The sequence below is a fragment of the Camellia sinensis genome, chromosome 5 (genome assembly GCF_055761805.1).
Source record: "Camellia sinensis isolate YWXY chromosome 5, ASM5576180v1, whole genome shotgun sequence".
Classification (NCBI taxonomy): Eukaryota; Viridiplantae; Streptophyta; class Magnoliopsida; order Ericales; family Theaceae; genus Camellia; species Camellia sinensis.
Genome location: NC_138965.1, coordinates 111,039,499 through 111,059,224, shown reverse-complemented (window position 1 = coordinate 111,059,224; position 19,726 = coordinate 111,039,499). Strand labels below are relative to the sequence as shown.

The 19,726-nt window shown below is 36.0% G+C and overlaps 2 protein-coding genes across 5 annotated transcripts; one reads left to right on the top strand and one right to left on the bottom strand.

The window, feature by feature from the left end:
• The first annotated feature begins 4,508 nt into the window (after positions 1-4,508).
• Positions 4,509-7,594, top strand: LOC114276168 (chlorophyll(ide) b reductase NOL, chloroplastic-like). 4 transcript variants are annotated; one of them, XR_014330002.1, is made up of 7 exons: positions 4,511-4,757; positions 4,882-5,549; positions 5,642-5,750; positions 6,091-6,236; positions 6,319-6,360; positions 6,910-7,020; positions 7,121-7,589. XR_014330002.1 is itself a non-coding variant. In XM_082869540.1 (6 exons), exons 3-6 carry the CDS (start codon positions 6,096-6,098, stop codon positions 7,166-7,168), a joined length of 342 nt encoding a protein of 113 aa, XP_082725666.1. In that variant the 5' UTR covers positions 4,516-5,549; positions 5,642-5,750; positions 6,091-6,095; the 3' UTR covers positions 7,169-7,584. The 4 variants fall into 4 exon arrangements, 1 of the variants encoding a protein (XP_082725666.1); XR_014330004.1 differs by having other exon boundaries at positions 4,512-5,380; positions 5,508-5,549; positions 7,121-7,588; XR_014330003.1 differs by having other exon boundaries at positions 4,509-5,549; positions 6,319-6,686; positions 7,121-7,594.
• A 9,366-nt stretch (positions 7,595-16,960) lies between these two features.
• On the bottom strand, positions 16,961-18,500 carry LOC114317339 (uncharacterized). The gene is made up of 4 exons (XM_082871991.1): positions 18,263-18,500; positions 17,695-18,091; positions 17,447-17,603; positions 16,961-17,287 (listed from the first exon to the last, which is right to left on the bottom strand). Exons 1-4 carry the CDS (start codon positions 18,498-18,500, stop codon positions 16,961-16,963), a joined length of 1,119 nt encoding a protein of 372 aa, XP_082728117.1.
• Positions 18,501-19,726: the final 1,226 nt, after the last annotated feature.

Genomic DNA, 19,726 nt, shown 5'->3' with positions numbered 1-19,726 from the left:
CCTTTTTTTTTATACATTATATATGTATAGTGTTTGGTTTGATATTGATATAGCACTACAATGTGTATCATTTGTGTATTTTTCAGCCGTGTTTATGATTTTAAAGTGGTTAAGTAAAGGGAGGCGAGATAAAATTGCAAAACCATGAATTTCTTATGCCTTATGTGTTGATAATACTGTTGTTATTTCTACTAACTATCATTATAGAAATGTTGTGTTCCGTGTTGGTTGTGGCATCACTGTGTGAGTGATGGTTGTTGACAGTGTTATTTTGGAAAGAAATGGAAAACAAAATTTTCCTAGTGTTTGGGACATCTAAATGCATTGTTGAGAAATTGATTTAATTCAAGGGTTTTGAGGAATTCCAAATGAATGATTTTTGGCAAATAAACTGTGGATAATTATGTGTTTTGGATAACACCGTGTTTGTGAAAAATGTTTACAAAACTTTTGAGTGTCGCATAGAAAATGAAAGATTTATTTCGGAATGTCAACATTAAAAATTTGACTATCTTTGAGAAATGTCTCATGAGCAAGAAAATGTTTTTCTTATTATTTCCTCAGAAGATTTGCTTTGGTTGCTTTTTGGGAATTTTGTTGTTGGGTAGTGACTTAGCCTGAAGCACTAGTCAGATGTTGGTAAGTTGTGTCGGGAAGGTTTGGTTTTATTGTAGTTTTTCGTGCTTGAGTGTTGTCGTTTGGAACGTGTCCCCTTGGTTAGTATCTTCCTTGGTAAGAGTGAATCGAAGGTTTGTAGGAAGAATAGTTTCTTTCCTAGTACTCGGGTGTTGGGTGCTGTGTGATCAATTGGCCTTGTGCTTTTGGCGTGTTCTAAATTTCAGGGATGAAATTCTTTAAGGGGGGGACGTTATAGCGATCCCGGTATTCCCTGTTGTTGTTTAACTGTAATCCGGACTCGGTTCCGTAGATTCGTTGTTGTCTTATCCTCATTCCTATCCCTTACTCCTTGTGTTAGAGTTTTGGGTTGTGTTGAGTTGGGAATAAGTTGGTCGTGCTTTAAAACTTAGAATTTTTGCCCAAGTTTTGGTCTCTCCGCTCGAGCGGCGATTTGACACTCGAGCGGGCTTTTGTTGTTGCCTCTCCGCTCGAGCGGCAGTTTGGACGCTCGAGCGTAAATTTCCTTCTCTCAGCATTTTGGACGTCTGCAGAAAATTCTGGAAGAGTGCATCCGGCGCTCGAGCGGATCTTTGGACGCTCGAGCATGAACCTGTTTCTGACGCTCGAGCGGGGTGTTGTACGCTCGAGCGGACCTGTTTTTATATCAGTCCGTGAAATCACTTTTTGATCACTTTTTGATTTCCTTTCTCTCTCTTACTTTTTCAAAACCTCCATTGGAGAGCACCTCACTCTAAAACCTAACTTCTCTCTTAGGATTGATCTAGTTAGAGTGTTTTCCTACCCTTTGGCCTTTGTAAAAGTTGTGTTGATTGTCGAGGGCTTCATTTTAATCCGAGAAATTTGGGATTTGGAGCACTTCTGAGTTTTGCTCTTCTTCTCCTTGGGTTCTACATTTGAGGTAGGGATTTCCTTGTTCTTTTTTCAATACTTCGTCTATAGATAGACATGTGGTAATTTTGTATTGCATGAAAACCATGCTTATGTTGGGTTTGTTTGAAAATCATGAGGGAACCTAGAGTTGGTTGATTAAAAATGGATTTATTGTCTTTGGTTGTTCATTGGACTATTTGTGGCGTAAAATAGCATGTTGTTGTTGAAACATAGAAAAGCCCTAATTTATATGTGTCTTGATAAATTAAAAGAGGGGTTTTATTCTTTGGGCAAATACTTGTGTATTTTGGGTCTCAAATGAGGTCTTTGTTGTTTATTGTTGATGATTGAACCTTTTTGGTCAATGTTGAGAAAGAGGGAGAAAAACCCTAACTAAATAATTATGACTTAATTTGCATAATTAATTTGGAAGGTTATGAAAGGAATGGAATTGATTTTGGGGAAATGAGAAAAGTGTTTTTGGAATAAGTGGTGGAACATGTTGATTTGGAAAATTATGAAAGTTGATTTTGAAAGTGAAGAATGAAACTTTAACTCTATGTGAGTCATAGAAAATATATATGGGAATTGGATTGTTGTATCATGCATGTCGAGTGCACATATTTGGGGGAATTAATTTGTAGCTACCATACTTGGGTTGTTGATGGGTTTGGGATCTCATGATAATTGAGTCTGTTAATAGATGTACAATATACATGCATCTAGAGGTTTTGTCCTTGGTCATCGGTGGAGGATGACGTGGTTGTGTTGAATTGTCGTGTGTGCATTACACATGTGTGTTCATCTACTTTAACACATTGCTGGTATCTTGATAGTTTATGTGTATGCAATATACATGTTGGTTATGCCTTGTTGTGCTATGATTGTTAGTGTTATACCCCGCGCTTAAAATCAAAGGTACCGTTACCTTCCAGCTAGCGCCTGTAGAATTGACTGCGCTAAAAATCGGAGGCACCATACCCTTCCAGCTAGCGCCTGGTGAACTGGCTTGTTGTTGTGAAAGGTGTATCTTTGGCTTACTACGCACATAGCTAGTAGAGCGAAGTTTTGTGGTTGTTGTTTCTGCATATCTAGGAACATCTTGGATTGTGTTCATTGTAAATCTTGGAAGGCCGGGTTCCCTCATCTGTTGATTTTATACATGTTGATGATTTGTTATCTCCCTTTTATTCAGGGTTTGCATGTATAGATATGATTGTGTTTTAAAGAAACCAAAACGTCTTTTTGTCTTTTGGGAATTGAAGGGAATCGAATATTTGAAATTATGTTTTGAAAAAGGTACACATGTTGTATATTTGGGAAATGGGAGAGAGTAGTGGTCTTAGTCAATTTATTTCCTACGTAATTGTTAATGCTATGAAAGATTGGGAACAGGGATCAATGAAAGGAAAAAGGAAAGATGAATCGCTTATGGCGTTGATTGAAATGGTTGTTTTCGAGAAAAGTGCAATATTATGTATATTTTGTGTAAACTGTCACATTACTATTCTAGTATGAGATTGAGCATTCATGATCATAGCTATCTGTATGTTGTTATTGTTGAGGGCCATGTTGAGATCCCTACTGGACTATATGTTCATCCCACGTTGTTCAATCTTTTTCAGGTGTTTAGCAGGATGTGCTACAAGATTTGGATCTTCTTATTTGTTGGCCACGGGGCCTCTTTGTTGTAGGCAGAATGCCATATATGTAAAAGGGTTGTACCCTTCATTGAATTATTTAATGTTGTAAGCCTGAGGGCAACTCATTCAGAATACTCATGTTGTATTTAATTAGCATTCGAAAGAGAGAGTTGTTGTTCACTCCTTTTAGTTGAACATTTGAGTTTATTTCCGCATGTTATCTCTGAAATTGAATTAAGTTAATGAACTTGGTAATGACTTCGAATAATAAAAAGTGGGGCGTGACACTTTGCATCTGCAATCCCAGTCATTTCATTTGGGGAACAACTAGATAGAAACACTGGTATGGGAATTAACTGTAAATAATTCTCAACCTAAATGAAATTTCTTTTATATTTTGGAATGGATGTTAAATGGCTCCCAAGATGTGTCACAATTGTTAGCATCTTCAACTTAGCATTTCAATTATTAAAAAAAAAAGGCAAAAAAATAAAAGAAGTGAGAGACGAAGAAAGTCAACAGGAAAATGCTACAACATAGTATAATGCATGAATCATGATATGTATCAAGCCTTTATTTGCTATATGATTTTACATTAAATGCTCCACCTGTGACTTGCAGAAGGAGTATTAATTGCGGTTCAAACCTTAGCATCCACTGCAATTTGTGGGATTATTCACTCCATTATTGGAGGGCAACCTTTACTGATTTTGGGAGTCGCGGAGCCTACTGTACTAATGTATACATTCATGTTTAACTTTGCCAAAGAGAGACCAGATTTGGGTCACAAACTGTTTCTTCCATGGACTGGATGGTGAGCTATTAATCTTCTAGTCTTCCTAAATGATATAATACTATTGGCATGGTTTGGAATATTTCTAAACTCTAGCGTAGCACTGAATATTTTATTTATTTATTTTTGGAGTACTGAAATTTGGTTTATTTTTGGAGTACTGAAATTTCACACTTGTAGCAGTAACCCAATTTCCAAAAACCTAGAAAAAAGCATTTCATTTCAAATTTTGTGGAAAAGGTCTCAAAATAAATAAATAAAGATGAAAAAACATAGGTAAATTGTTCAAACTTCACAAAGGTGGTCAAAGCTCAAACGACACAGACAAATGTTAGCTCTTTCAATTGTAAGCAAAAATGTTCACATACAGATCCAACCCCACTATCATTATTATTATTTGCTGATGAACAATAGTAACAATTGGTCCTCTAAACAAGAATTATATATGAAATTTCTACACAAAAACCAAAACCACATAGAGAAAAAGCTTGATAAAGCAAGCAAAGAAAGTAAGTAACCTTCCTTTTCTTTTCTTGCACCCTCCGCTAAGCATCTTTTTTTCTTTTTTTTTTTCACTTTTATGCTGTTACTCTCATTCTTTACCTTCTTGGTTGAAAATTGCCCTAGGTTTTCTTGTTTTGCTGTTTTCATGTCCCCTATTTCCTTCACTTCTTCAGCTGAAAATGTGTTGATTCTTGATGGGTTTTGTCCATCTGCCATTGTTTGTTTAATCAGAAAGTTGAATTGCTTTCTTCTATTGAACTTTCATTTTCGTTTTCTCGGTTGGGTTTCTTCACATCCTCTGATTTGAGGTTCAGTTCTTTAAATTCAACTGAAAATCTGCTTTCTTGTATGTCTGTTTTCTTTTCCTTATTAATGGTTTAACTATCTTCTTGTTTCTTGATTTTCTTTTTTGATTTTTGTACTTGGTTTCAGTAATTCTGTTCCAATTGGGTTTCTGATTCCATGGGAATTTGTCATGGAAAACCCACAAAGAAAATCTGAAAACCCAATAATTCCCAGTGAGAACGAGCCGGGTTTGAATCCACAAGCTAGGAAATCATCAATTTTCCCCTTTTACAGCCCTAGTCCATTGCACAGTGCATTCAAGAACTCACCTGCCAATTCCATTGTGAATTCAACCCCTCTGCACAAATTCAAGCTCCCGTTTCCTCCGCCTTCGCCGGCAAAGCACATTCGGGCTTTGCTTCGAAGGCATGGCTCGGTTAAGCCGAATGAGGACTCAATACCAGAAGGGAATGAGATTGAATTGGGGTTGGACAAGAATTTTGGGTTTTCAAAGCAATTCATGATCTATTATGAGCTAGGTGAAGAGGTGGGGCGCGGGCATTTTGGTTATACTTGCTCTGCCAAGGCAAAGAAATGGAGCTTAAAAGGACAGGATGTGGCAGTCAAGCTTATCCAGAAATCGAAGGTAAACTACTCTGGAGATTTTCCAATTTGTTTATGAAATTAACCCAAATGCAAATCAGAAAAAGTAGTTGAATTCTTCTATTTTTCTAGTTAGAAGCTTACTTTGTATCATGTTTTGTGTTTTTCAGGTTATGCAAAGGAGGTGAATTATTGGATAGAATACTTTCTAGGTACCGTATTTTCATATTTTCTTCTTTCATGGCAGTCTTTGGCCTGTTCTGCAATCTTTTGGCCATATAAATTTCTGATTTATGTTCTCTAGAGGAGGAAAATACTTGGAAGAAGATGCAAAGGCTGTCGTGGTACAGATTTTGAGTGTGGTTGCCTACTGTCATCTCCAAGGTGTATTTCACCGTGACCTCAAGGCTGAGGTAATGAACTCGGACATTTTCATTATTTTCTTAGTAATTTATAGAACTTAACGTGGAAAATATTACATCTTGTAGCAAGTTTCGGATAGTGTGTTCACACATAACCCTACTAATAGGCTTTAAAACTGTTTCTAACATTTTTCTTCTCATAATAAGTTAATCAAAACATGGGATATAATACACAATTTAAAGAGATCAATAATTCTAAAGCTAACAAACATTAATTTCATCTAATCTAATCCATCCTAACAAATATGTCCTAAACGGACAATGATCTCTAATAGCGTTTCAAAGTTGTTTTCATTCATCTCAAATATGTCCTGCCTTTACCTTTTGGCAGAGCTAATGCTTTTTGGACTTGTGTCATTGGTAATGGGTCATTGGATCAATCAAGTGAAAGCGTTGTTACAAAATTTTCCCTCTTGTTGGCTGCAGCCGGGAATGGTAACAACTGATCTTCTGTTGTCTGGAGCTTCTACAAAGCAGGTAGAATGTGTATTGCATATTTCCTTGATTTCTTTTGTGAAGCTTTTGGATCAATCAAGTGAAAGCGTTTTATTTATTTCAGGCCAAGTTTTTCATTAATGTTTTGGCAGAACCGGTAGAAGTGGTAAGAGTTTATTGATGTGGTGATCTACCTAAGGGAGTGATGTACAAACAGTGTTTTTAATTCCTTGTTTTTGAGTTTTAGGTGCTTGCTTTGTTTCAATAGTCATCTGAATTCATGATTATGGATTGTGATGTTCGATGAAATAAATCATATGGTTAGGTTTTCCAAATAGGCAAATGCACATACAAGACTTAGAGATGGACCATTTAGACACAACATTCTAGGCTATGATCAACTACTGACTGAATTATGTGTGAGTGCTCAAATGAATTTGGGAAGAAAAAAAAGAAAATTGGACTTCTGAAGATCATATTCAAATGTGATGTGTAAGTTTTTTACCATATTCAGATGCAAACTAGTCCTCTAGATAAGTAGCAAAACATATTAAAGAAATGAACACATATTTGCAAAATATGCATTGAAGATGTTATAATTTATGTATCATTTGGAATAATTATATTCTATTTTGTTGCATTTCCTTTTCTTTTTGCAACTCGCCTTGTGTGTGCATGCGCCTGTGTGTTTATGCGAGTGAGGGCATGCATGTAGGTAGCAGAGTACCTCGTCCCAAACATCAGATCTATCCCTACCAATGGATTGAGCAAGCCCACTTACATTCGATTCCTTACTGGCTTGAAAGCATACTCTCAGATATTCTCAGTTAAGTGGGAAAAAAAAAATGAAAAGAACTTTTGATTCTTGGTTTTCTATATTTAAATTGTGGTTATTAATCCTTTTGTTTTTTGGCCGTATTGTGTAGAGATTTGCTTTTGGTGCTAGGAGGAATCGATATCTGCTTGAAGATTGATGAGGATCAGAGGTCTAATATGTCCATACAACATATTTTCTTTCACATAAAATTTGCTGCTACTCTCTCTCTCTCTAGCTTTTGTGGTCAAGATTTGCATTAAATCATTGGCCTAGCTGTTTCTATCCATGTGTAGCAAACTCAAATGTTTTGGAGACTGTCTCTACAATGCCTTACAATTATTTGCTTATTACTGTGCTAACCAAGATTGTAGAAAATTGATGTAGAAGTTCTGTTGAAATTATATTTTTCTGCTTGTCGTGTTGAATTTGTTATTTGACAGGTCTGCAATATATGTGTGTGATACAATATTTTTTCTTTTTATTTTTTGGTTGTGTTTGTTGCTTGATTTTGGTTTAGAATATTTTTTCTTTTTAATTTTTGGTTGATTTTGGTTTTGAAATCTAACAGAATGCACAATCTATAAAGAAAAAAAAAAGAGGTTATAACGGCGTTTTTCCAAACGCCACTACAGTGCCAAGTCATATTTTTAAAATAGAAAAAAATCTGTTACGGCGTTTTTAAAACGTTGCTAAATACTGGATGACGTCATTTTACCGTTATTTATCACATCTAGCGGCGTTTTAAAACGCTGTCTATACTAATTTAGTGACGTTTTTAAAGCGTCATATCGTTATAGCGACAGCCGCATCTTTGGCGTTTGGTACTAAACGTCACAAAAAGAATTAATGGCGTTTTTTTATACCTATAGTGGCGTTTTTTAAACGCCACTAAATGTGAAATTTCCAGCCGTGATTACACCAAATAGTCTTATGGCTATTTATATATATATATATATATATTTTTGTATTCTGGGAGTTTGTGTCAAGCTGTAGATAGTAATTTCTGCTTTTAACTTATTAAGAAAAATGCTCAAAAAAAAAAAAAACTTATTAAGAAAAAATAAATTAAATAAACTAAAAAATTAAATTATCTCAAGATTAAAGAGAACATTGCTATTCAAGATTAAAAAAAATTCAATTTAATTTTCACGCTTAGTAATGTGACAATTAATTAAAATATTAAAGATAGAGGTGACAATATCAACCCGAACCCATCAACCGCCCATAGTTTATCAGGTATGGACATGTTTATTTGGGTTATAATTGGGTATTTGGGCATCTTATTGGGTTGGGTCCACAGTTGGGAATGTTTTAAGGGCAAATTACTCACAAGTCTTTTGAAAAGTGTATATTTTATTTAATTCTAAAACTTTTTAGATAGATTCAAAAGTCCTGTACCCATTCATCTTCTCCTCTTTCCCTACACTTTGCTTCTTCTCTTTATTTCTCTCTCTAATATGACGACAAGGACAACCATGACCATGACTTCTTTTTATTCTTTCTTTTTCTAATCTATAGTCACCGACAACAAACATTGATTGAGATTCACGAGCAAACCACTGAGCACCAACTCCGCACCAACTCCTTGTTTCGTGCTTACCGACGCTGAAAAGGATGAGTTTTCGACGAAGAAGATGGGTAGATCTACGTTAGATCCTGCTAGATCTAAATTAAAAAATAGTTATCGGAATACAAGCATCTCTCTATATTTGTCTCTTTCCTTTGATCTCCCAGTTTTAATACTTTTTTTATACTACACACTTCTATTTTTCTGTTATAATGGAGAAAGTTTTCAAGTTCTGAATAAGTTGTTTTCGAGTTTTAATTACAAGCGGTGAAAAATGTAAAATTTTAGAGTTTCATTTTTTTTTTGTGCTGAAATGAATCATTTCTTTAAAATTGTAAAATTTTGCAATTTTATAACATGATTTTCAATTTGATTAATAAGAATAAATACTTAGTAGAATCATACTTTGAAACTGCAACATTTTATAGTTTCAAAGTTTTCTTTTCAGTTTGATTAATATTGAAAAATATTTGCTTAAGCCCTACAAAAAAAATATATATATATGTTTTTTTTTCCCATTATTGTTGTTTGTTATTCTTTGGTTTTTTTCTTCTTTCAAATTATCAATATTTAGCATCTTTGGCTATAATTTTTCACTTTAATTTTTCAGCTTATTCTTCGTCTTTTTTTTCGACAATATTCTAGATATTCCGGTAAGTTTCCGATGATATTCTTGACGTCCAGCGAACATTCTAGACAATCCGACGACTTCCGGTGACATTCAGAACATTTCGGCAATACGCCGACGAATTTCTAGTGATATTCCGACAAATTCTCGGTGACGTTGAACATTCCGGCAAGTTTCCGATGACCGTCTGACAAAAGTCCAGCGGTGGTGAGATGCAACGTCTTTAAATTTTTTTTTTTTATTTTTAAATACAATTTTTTTATAACGACTAAAAATATATATATAACTAATTGATATAAGTGTTTTATTTTAAGATTAGATAGATTTTAAACTTGTGTATAAAACTTATCAATAAGTTCCCCATCTATTGTATTATTAAAAGCCAACACCAACTTTGGTGTCATAAAGCCTAGCTTAGAAGTGAGGCTTGAATTTGGTCTATTGAAGCCTCTACCATATGCTGCCACGTGGAATTTAAGTAATTTGGAAAAAAAAAAATAGATCCCACGTTTTCCACTTTCTTCCTTAATCAACTACCCAATACTCAATTGGTGAGAAACGGTTTTGATTTCTCTCTCTCTCACACACAAAAACACAAACACCTCAGTGATCTCTCTCTCCGTTTCTTCTTCATTTGTTTTCGTCTGCACCTTCTGTTTGTTTCTTAGCAAAATTTGTCGGCCGTTTCGTTCCTTCTGGGTGTTCTTTGATGGTGGTTGTTCTACATATTTGACTCTCTCTCTCTTCCATTACTCTCATTTGTGGGTATACAAAGAGAGTTTTAGAGAGAGAGAGAGAGAGAGAGAGAGATGAAGATAGAGAAATATGGACGCGAATAAGCAAATGGGTTCTCCTTCATCTTCCTCATTCACTTCTGATCTTTTCAGTTCCAAGGAGTCCTCTGCTTCATCATCTTTTGGAATTTTTGGATCTATCTTTGAGCCTTCTTCCAAGGTATTCATTCCCTTTTCCCACCACTTTGAATTGTGGACATTTGGCGAGTTCTTTGCATTTTCTTTGAATTATTTGATTCAATTTTAGTTGTTATGGTATTAGGTTTTGTGCATTTTTCTCTGAGTTTTGTTAATGGCATAAGTTTTTGTGGTTCTGTTCTTCTGTGGATTTGTTGTTTTGAAACTTTTTGTAGACTTTGAAGGTTGTGTGTCAGGTTCTTACTGTGAATTTTTAATGGGTTTTTGTGTAACTTCATCAAATTGCGTAATAGGCCATGCAGATTAAAGAGAACTATATACAATTTGATGTAATATATGGGTTTTTCTTGAACCTCACCATATTTGTGTAAAGACGCAATTAGGTATTTTTTAGTCAGTCAAGAAAAGAAATAGGAAGTCAAAGTAAAATCTTGCAACAGAACCTATTAAGTGAAGCTCTTAAAGCTTTTCTCACCTGTAAATTATATATTTAAAAAAAAAAATTAAATCTCAACTGCCCTACACATTCTGCTTCCTCACATTTTATTATTTCACACCTATATATCTTCTCTCACTTTAACTGCCCAACTATATTTTTTTACTTCATCCCTCATGTTTGTTCCCTCACTTTTTACTTCATCCCTTTGCACAAACTTTTCAAGGGATTTCTAATCTCTCTCTCAACCAATTCAATCAATTTGTCCGACAGTTTGAAGTCAAATGAGTCGGATTTGAATGGGTTCAACCATGGTTGGAAGATTGGTGGTGGATTTGATTTTAATGGGTTAGGCTCTATTGTTGTTTTTATTTTTAATCTCAATTATTTTGTTAATTTTGCAAGCGACTGCTACTCAAGTAAAAATATAAAAATAAATATTGTCAGGTATATTTTCTTTATATAATTTGTTTTTATGTTATTGGTATGTAAAATACAGATTGCATACTGTAAAGTTTTTTTTTCCTTCTTCTAGTTCTCTTTAAAAAAAAATTAATGGAAACTCTTTTCTTCAATTTTTCTCAATTTTTTTTAAAAAAAATTATTACTTTATTACTTTATTATGATGTATCATAAAAATTCTGATAAACCAATTCAGATGGGGGTATTGTTTTATTAATTTAGTTGTTTACATTTTATATTTATTGATTAGTAGTTTATTTGTAGATAATAAAAAGATTCCAAAAAATATTTAAATTAAAAAAAAATAAGAAGAAAGAAAGATATAGGATATCTTGAGAAATTATGTACAAATATAATTTTAAATTTGGTTAAGCAAATAAAAAATAAAAAAATTATAGATAATAAGAAGGACACCAGAATATATTAAAATTAAAAATAAATATTAATTTTTTTCATGATCATTATAACAAAACCATTTGGATTGTTCCTAAAAAAAATTAAAAAATGAAACTTAGAAAAATAATTGAAGACAAATCAAAATTTTAAATTTATTTGTTATAGCTCATAAGGTTCAATTTATTTGTTTATTTTTAATATTTATTGATTAGTAGTTTATTATTTGTAGATAATGGAGAGATAGGATACCTTGAAAAATAATATTAAAATAATGGGCAAAACACCAATAAGTCCTAAGTTAGTAAATGTTACACCATTTAGTCCTATGTTTATTTTGAAACACTAAGAGATCCCATTCCAATGTTAAAGACGTTAAAGGCCATGCTTTGTGGAATACGTGTCTTGAAGTAAGGGGTAAATAACGGGCATTATTTGTTGTTGAATTTACCAAAGAGGGCAACATCGAAACAGAACGTGAATGTAGTGTGAGTGAATTTGGGAGGTAGTTTCTGGAGTGGGACCGTGTTTCCGATGTTGAAGCGATTCCGAATCCGAGATTACAGAGACTGGTTGTTAAGATTTGGGTTGTTGATGTGATTTCCTAATTTAACATCCGATTGCCCAGTAAAACCCTAGTTTGTGGAAAACCTAAATCGTGGAAATACGGTGTTGGCAACATCAGAGTTTGGGTCTAAACATTGTGAAGAACTGTGGTTGGCGTAGAATACGACAGAAATAGAGCTTTGGCGCTGTTAATCCCCGCGAAAACAAATGGCGACAGGTATGTAACTTATGGTGTGATGTTGTGTGCATCCTGTTGTTTTGTTTGATGTTATTGTCCGTGGTCCCACGGAATTGTTTAGGGTAAACATTGCTTTCATAGTTGGCTACTAGGATGGCCTAATTGTGTTTTTTTATATGTTTGTGGTGGAGCCCTATTTTGGGTGCGTTGGTGATGATGGTGGGGGAGTTTGGAATTGATTTTGATTGGGTGGAAAGGGCTGTAAGTCAATGTTAAGTTAGTCGAAGTGATGTTTGGAAAGGGCGGAAGTTTTTTTTTTCCCAATGGTGAAATGGCAATGTTGTAGGTGGAACATTATGTTGTGTTGGGTAGACATTGCATTGGTAATAGTACGTATTGTTTACTATTGAACTGTGGATAGAAGATCCGATGGGGATTGATAATAAGTCAATTGTCATTCTAGTGTTGTCCACATGAATATGTTAATTTATTTGTAGGTGTTTGGTGAAATGGGTAAATTGGTTTGTTTTACAATGTTGAAGTGGCAATGTTAACGGTGGACCAGTGTGTTGGGTTGGGGAAACATTGTACCAGTATGTCCCTCCCATAATGTTTCCCAACCAGTCGTGTGTTTACTTTGTAGGTGATGGACCACACCTTATGTCACTGTTATTGTAAATTTCAAAATTAATTGAATTACATTGGGTTGTAGAATTAAATGGGGTGTATCAAGCTGATGTATGTGGGATGTGGTGACGTGGTAATGTGGGGTTACATAGGAGTTGGTAGGCAGTTGGGTTACGAAATAACTTACTAACAAATCTTGTATTGTTACTATGTCAAAGGTAATTGAAAATTAATTTTGCAAGTTGATTGTATTAATTTTATATTATTAAAGGTAACCTTGTATGTTAGTGCATTTTCAGTTTGTGGTTTTTGGGGGTTCATTGATGGGGAGATGTTAAAGCGTGATATGTGTTTAGGGCTAGGAAATAATGTATGTGATGGTGCAAATTTAGTAATGTTAATGTTGTGCAGGTAGTGGAAGCCGGCAGCGTGCGAAACGTAAGGCAAAATGCAGATCTCCACAGTCACGATCTTCTGTACAAACGTTAACTCGATTAGCTGCGAGGAAGCAGTCAACATTGCCATTCAAGACAAGCAGGACTGGTAAACGTTCTACAAAAAGAGGTTTTGTCGACATGAAGAAAGTAATGTACCGGTCTAACATTGCCGACGTTATGAAAACCATGTTAGAATTTGATTTCAACGATCGTCATGTAAAGCAATTACACAAAATCCCGTTCTGGCTGATGATTGACGCGATCCGAGTGCATAAATTGGATCCGACTGCATATAAGAAGTGTGATGCGACGGTGTGTCGTGTGATTCAGACATATAATCCTATTGACGAGAAATTTTACATCGGGGGGATAGGGCTACCAATCCGAAATAGTGACATCCGTTTATTATTTGGTTTGCAATGTGGGAGGGAGAAGTTAGATTTGTCGCATGTTGGTAAAGGACCGGCAAATTTTATACAAAGAAGATGTCCTAACATCAGCCGGATTTCGTCGAAGGTAATCAAAGATGCGCTTGTAGTGGCAATGCGTGGGAAGACTGAGCGAGACGAAGAAGATGTTGCTAAGCTGATGTGCCTGTACATATGTGCCAAATTATTTTTTCCCACAACAGGTGAGTCCATTGGTTGGGCGTTTGTGCGGGTTATCGATAAGTTGGAGACTTTACGGTTGTATGATTGGACTGCAACAATCCGAAACTCGCTGGTTTCTTCGTTGAATGAGTCACACAGCAGGCCAGAACGGGTCACCGGTTGTGTCGTAGCGTTGCTAGTAAGATCACGATGTAAAACCCAGAAAAACCATTTAGCTTCTAAAAACATTAAGAGTTTGATTGTGTATGAGTAGTTGATGTTGTGATTAACCATTTGCTATTGTTGTTTTATTTGTAGTTTCTGATTTGTGAGTACACGGACATTACACAGCCAAATAGACCGAACGTTACACCACGGTTTTTTCGGTGGGACCTTGGAAAATTAATCGGTAAACTGAAAAGCGTGGAATTATCGGTGGAGGGTTCTTTTGAGGTATGACATTGAAGTTACTGTTGGCATGTGATATACGTTTGGTTGGTTTGTACTTAATATATGTTACAAATTTTTTTTTCCCCCGTTCAGGTTAATTTTGTAAATTTGGTAATGATGTGATGTTGTTTACAAAGCTGTAATATGGGATGGAGGTGAAAGCGGTATACAAGTTTTGTTCGGTGATATCCGTGACCTAGTGCAAAGATCTTCTATTCAAGGGAACGTAAGTATAGTGTTAACACACTGGAAATTATGTTCTAAACATAGTCTGAACATGAGTTTCCGGTATAAAAATGTTTGCGTGACAGAAATAACATCATGGCTAACTGGTGTAGGTCATTGACGTATACGCAGCAATGTTGATGGAATTGCAAGAAAAAGGTATTGACAGACAAGACGCTGGGGACAGTTTGTATGTTTTTAGCAGCGTATGCTCGGTAAGTGTATTGAATGTATTTTCTCGTACGTAGACGCATACCTTCGAACATCACCCATAGTGTAAAGTGCATTTATTTTTTCCAAGATACCTAATTTCGTTGGAACAGCTGGCATAATAAAACAGGATTTTATGAGGAATCCAAATGCACTGTCGCAGGGGAAATATTTGAATGTGCAAATCAAAGCTGCAAAAGGACATAGATACACGCATTACCTGGTGTACCATGCCAAACACTGGACTGTAATGGTGCATGACACGGTCAGCGGGTCATGGAAACATTATAATTTGTTAAAACCGAGGCGAGGAATACGTGATGAACATTACAATGAATCGCTGAAAGTGGTAAGTTCGTCAACGTCAAATTACTTTTTACCATACATATTAATTTTTGCTCGTAAGTTACTGCCATTCTGTAAAACATGTGTATGTTTTACAGGAAAACATTTGTTATGAATTCTAGTTAGTATGATGTAAATCTGTATCCCACAAAAAATGACGTATATTTAATTTGATTTCGTAGAAACAGTGGGTGGACGAATATTATACAAAATTTGTCTGGCTACGGTTGGCACCCGATATTGTTAGAATGCCAGACTTTGACAGACCCCTTGTTTCTGTCATTGATTGTCCACAACAGAGCCCGGAAACGTAAGTTGTTACAGTGTGCTGGTTATGTGTTTTTTTTTTTTTTACTTGAAAAAGAAATTAACTTCTTACAGTCACGGGGACGTTGATATGGTTGGTTGATTGGTTGCAGATCAGATTGTGCAATCTTTGTCTGCTACATCATCAAGCAGTACATGCATGGTTGCGACATAGGCTCCACGATGGAAGCAACAACGCCACTAGAGTTACGAGCAGCAATGGTCAAGATGTTCTTAAACGACTCAGGCAGAGGCCTTCGCAGTACAATACGTTGAAGGAAAATGACAACGCTATCAGCCTAGAAATTTTGGAAATTGCAAAATGGATTCTGAATTTACATTTTGATGGTTGATTATATTTTTGCTGAATGTCGTTGACAGATTAATTTGTTTTGGTTCGACTATTTTGGAGTATGGTACTTAGATATTGTTTGTTTGCTTTGTCGCGTACATTGTAGCTCGATGTTTTTGAACAAATGACGCGACGTTACGTAGTTTACACTACTTAAATTTGATTTGATTGCTTTATCACATGCATAGTGACTTGATTTTTTTGAACAAATGTCGTGACGCTACATAATTTACACATTTGCTCGGGCTCAAATGTTTTGTGTAGTTTGTTTTGATGGCTATACTGTAGGAATGTGATTGGAACGTAATGTCGTTGATATTTTTGGAATGTACAATTTGTTGGCTGTTGTGTGGATTGTTGTGGTAGTATTCTTGTTGATGTTGGTTTTTTTTTTTTTTTTGGGTCAAAGTTACATCAGTGTTGCATTGGACGTGTAAATGTGATAACAGACTTATTTTCAATGGTATTTGAAGATAATAATGTCGGCAGTGCGTGTGTTTTCAATTAAGTTACTCGAGGTGATGTTTGGAAAGGGTTGTACGTTTTATTTTGCGCAATGTTGAAATGGCAATGTTGTAGGTGGACCATTGTGTTGTGTTGGGCAGACATGGCATTGGTCGAAGTACGTATTGTTTACTGTTGAACTGTGGATAGCAGGCCCGGTGGTATTGATAATAAGTCAATTGTCATTCTGATGTTGTTCACATGCATATGTTAATTTAGTTGTAGGTGTTTGGTGAAATTGGTAATTTGGTTTGTTTTAGAATGTTGAAGTGTGAATGTCAACGGCGGACCAGTGTGTTGGGTTGGGGAAACATTGATTTTCTTCGCGCACACGAATGATGTAATTGTGAGACATGTACAACATGTATGTTCTGAAAGGATTTATTGGTGTCAAACGTTGTCATCAATGTAAGCCACTTAATTAAATTCGAAGTGGGTAAAGCTGATGTATGGGTTTAGTCTAAGTGGCATTGAAAATTTTCATGAATCAACACAAATTAAACATTCTGAAAGGCATTTTTTTGGCCAGAAGAACAGGTTATGTAACTTATTATAACAAGTCACTACACTTGTCTTACAGCAAGATGAGGTAAATGTAAAAAATAATTGAACTATGGATAAACTTCCATTATTGTAGAGTAATACGGTAAAGTTTTGCGAGAGTTAACATAATTATTTAATAATGTCAATCAAATATTTCATCAACGTTCTCAAATAAGATAAAGTTGACAAAAAGTCTGCTACATGGCTTCCTTGCATGTTTTCCTATTATGATGGCCCATTTTACCACATCGACCACACCTAATGTGTTGAACAACCTCGCCGTTTGATGGAATTCTTTTACGCTTGGGCCTTCCAGAAGGACGTTTGTAAACGGGTGATGCAATGAGATAATCTGATGGTGTGAAATTGGGTTTTGCCACGGTGGAAATTGGGTGAATCGACCCTTCATATGCTTCCCTATACTTCACCATGTGAAAAAACGGTTCAATGTAATCGTACACATTCTTACCAGTATTCCGAAAAGCAACAATCGCGTGGGGACATGGGAAACCATTTAGTTGCCACTGAAAACAAGAACATGAATGATTGCCAACGTCAACTAACACTGATGGCTGGGACCGAACCTCAAAAATGTTATCATCCGATTGACTAACAATCTAGTGCCTGCTATCTTGAAACTCAGACATCAAACGCTTTTCCATTTTCGGACAAAGTTCTCCAACCCAGTTGCTGGATTTTTCTTTACGCTTTGACAATTTTTCCATGATCTTTCCCCTTATTGCATCCACCAATTGAGTAATGGGCAGGTGGCGAGCTTCCCGAATCCAGTTGTTGAAGGACTCTGCGGCGTTAGACCACATCTCACCGAATCGGCGACCCCTGTAAAAGGTAAACAATTAGTGATGTACATGCCCTTCAATAAGTTGTACACAGACTAGTGGAAGACACGAATATGTAAATATAAAAATACCTAAAGTACGCGTTGGCCCAATGTTGGGGATGCAGGTCTTTCAAAAAATTACCAACCAATACTGGGCTGCATTGTTTTAAAACTTCAACTTTCTGGTTGAATGACGTTACTATAGGTGCGTAAGCACAATCTCGTAACTTCCTCATTAGACCAACTTTCTGATCAGCATTAACATATTTCATCCGGTCACGAAGATTCAACTGAAGATGTAACAAACAAAATGCATGGTGTGCCGCGGGGAAGACAACGAGCATTGATTGTATTAAACCCAAATTACGATCAGACACGAAAGTTAACTTCCGAGCTCCGTCTACAACTTGGGCCAAATGATGCAAAAACCATTCCCAATTTGATGAGTTTTCAGAATCGACAATAGCAAACGCGACGGGGAATAAACCTGCATAACATCATGTGAGTACCATGCTATGTAAATCAAGTTGTTGCTACATAATGCAATATCAAATTATACAATTTGTAAAACCGTAAGTAACATGGTATGGTGACAGAGAAATGTGTAACATAGTTCTGGAGATAGTACAAATAACCATTACAAAATTGTCATCCATACCTTGGTTTCCATCTTTGGCGGTGGCAGCGAGCAACGTCCCTTTGAACCTTCCATTCAAAAATGTACCATCCAAAAATAGAAGTGGACGGCAACCATTGAACCCATCTATGCATGCACGGAAAGCTATGAAATACCTCACAAACCTCCCTGTTTGCTGATCGAAATCCAAATTAATGTAGCTATGTGGGTTGTTTTCCATAACAGCGTCGCTATACCACCTAAGTTGGTCGAACGACATAGCGTGGTCGCCAAATACTTCGTTTCTTGCTTTTTCCACCCCTAACCATGCAACCCGATAACTAATATCCAGACCATAACCATCCTTCATGTCGAACACCACATCCGTCGGCCGTTAGTGGTTGTTCACGCACACATCCTGCGATCACATCGGACACCAAATCTGAGCCAGTCCGCGGATTACGGTATGTTCGTACAGCAGCCCCACAGGAATGTACACTAATAAATCTCTTCAAACACATAACACCATTCGAAGGAAACACCCATGCGTGAACCAACCACCCGCACGCAATTGACGTTACAAATTTGCATATAGCAGTAACACATACAGCGTCGTTTTTGACATACTTGAACTGAAACCCACATTCCACTGCGTACTTGCACAATACGGTTCGGAATTCATGTGCACCACTTGGAAAAATTTGGCCGACATGCGTGATGTCGAATGCCCACCCAGCAGACAAATACGTCTTCGTTCGATGACGACAACATGTCGCCAACAAATCCGTTCGGTCTTCCATATCAGCCGTCCGCATATCCACGGTCTCACACTCCCCATCATCATGTGACACTGGAAGACCACGTTGAGTAGCAGACCCATTATCCCGCACTTGAATTATCACGTCAATATGTTCATGCCCGAAAGACTTTGCAAGTAATAACATGTTTCGAACGTCATCGTCAGAGTCAACCTTAAACTTATTATATCCTGGAATAGTAAACAATAAACAAACCAATTCCCGCTCTATGATATCAAACTTGTCGCAAACGACATCAATTAATTGTTTGAAAGTGAATGCTTGATGAATGCGGAACACTGCGTTGGTCTGACCGAACGTACATAACAACAACACTGCAAACTCCATAACTGTCAAAAATCACCTGCAATAACATACACATTACACCAAAAAAAAATTAAGCACACATTCACAATAACATACCACCCCCATTCACAATAACAGCCCACCACCCAAAAAACAACCTTCTTCGCTAAAACAACAATTCTAACTCAACCATAAACTTAACAAATTACCACATTAACATTTGGAAATTAAGAAACTAAATATTAGCAACCTAAAATTGGTAACAAATACGAAAAATAGCATAATCCGCAAATGAATTTGAACGTACAAAATTGAATATATATGTATGCATGTAGACAAATATAACAGAAACATCACAGTTCACTATGAAGCAAAATAACTTCTGCTCCATATCGGCATGTAT

Coding starts and splice junctions, on each gene's coding strand:
- LOC114276168 (XM_082869540.1), top strand. CDS start 6,096: ATGCTTTTTGGACTTGTGTCATTGGTAATGGGTCATTGGATCAATCAA. Junction 6,237..6,318: donor CTGGAGCTTCTACAAAGCAG/GTAGAATGTGTA, acceptor TATTTATTTCAG/GCCAAGTTTTTCATTAATGT. Junction 6,361..6,909: donor TGGCAGAACCGGTAGAAGTG/GTAAGAGTTTAT, acceptor GCATGCATGTAG/GTAGCAGAGTACCTCGTCCC.
- LOC114317339 (XM_082871991.1), bottom strand. CDS start 18,500: ATGTCGTTCGACCAACTTAGGTGGTATAGCGACGCTGTTATGGAAAAC. Junction 17,604..17,694: donor TGGGCCAACGCGTACTTTAG/GTATTTTTATAT, acceptor TACCTTTTACAG/GGGTCGCCGATTCGGTGAGA. Junction 17,288..17,446: donor AAGAAAAATCCAGCAACTGG/GTTGGAGAACTT, acceptor TCTTGTTTTCAG/TGGCAACTAAATGGTTTCCC.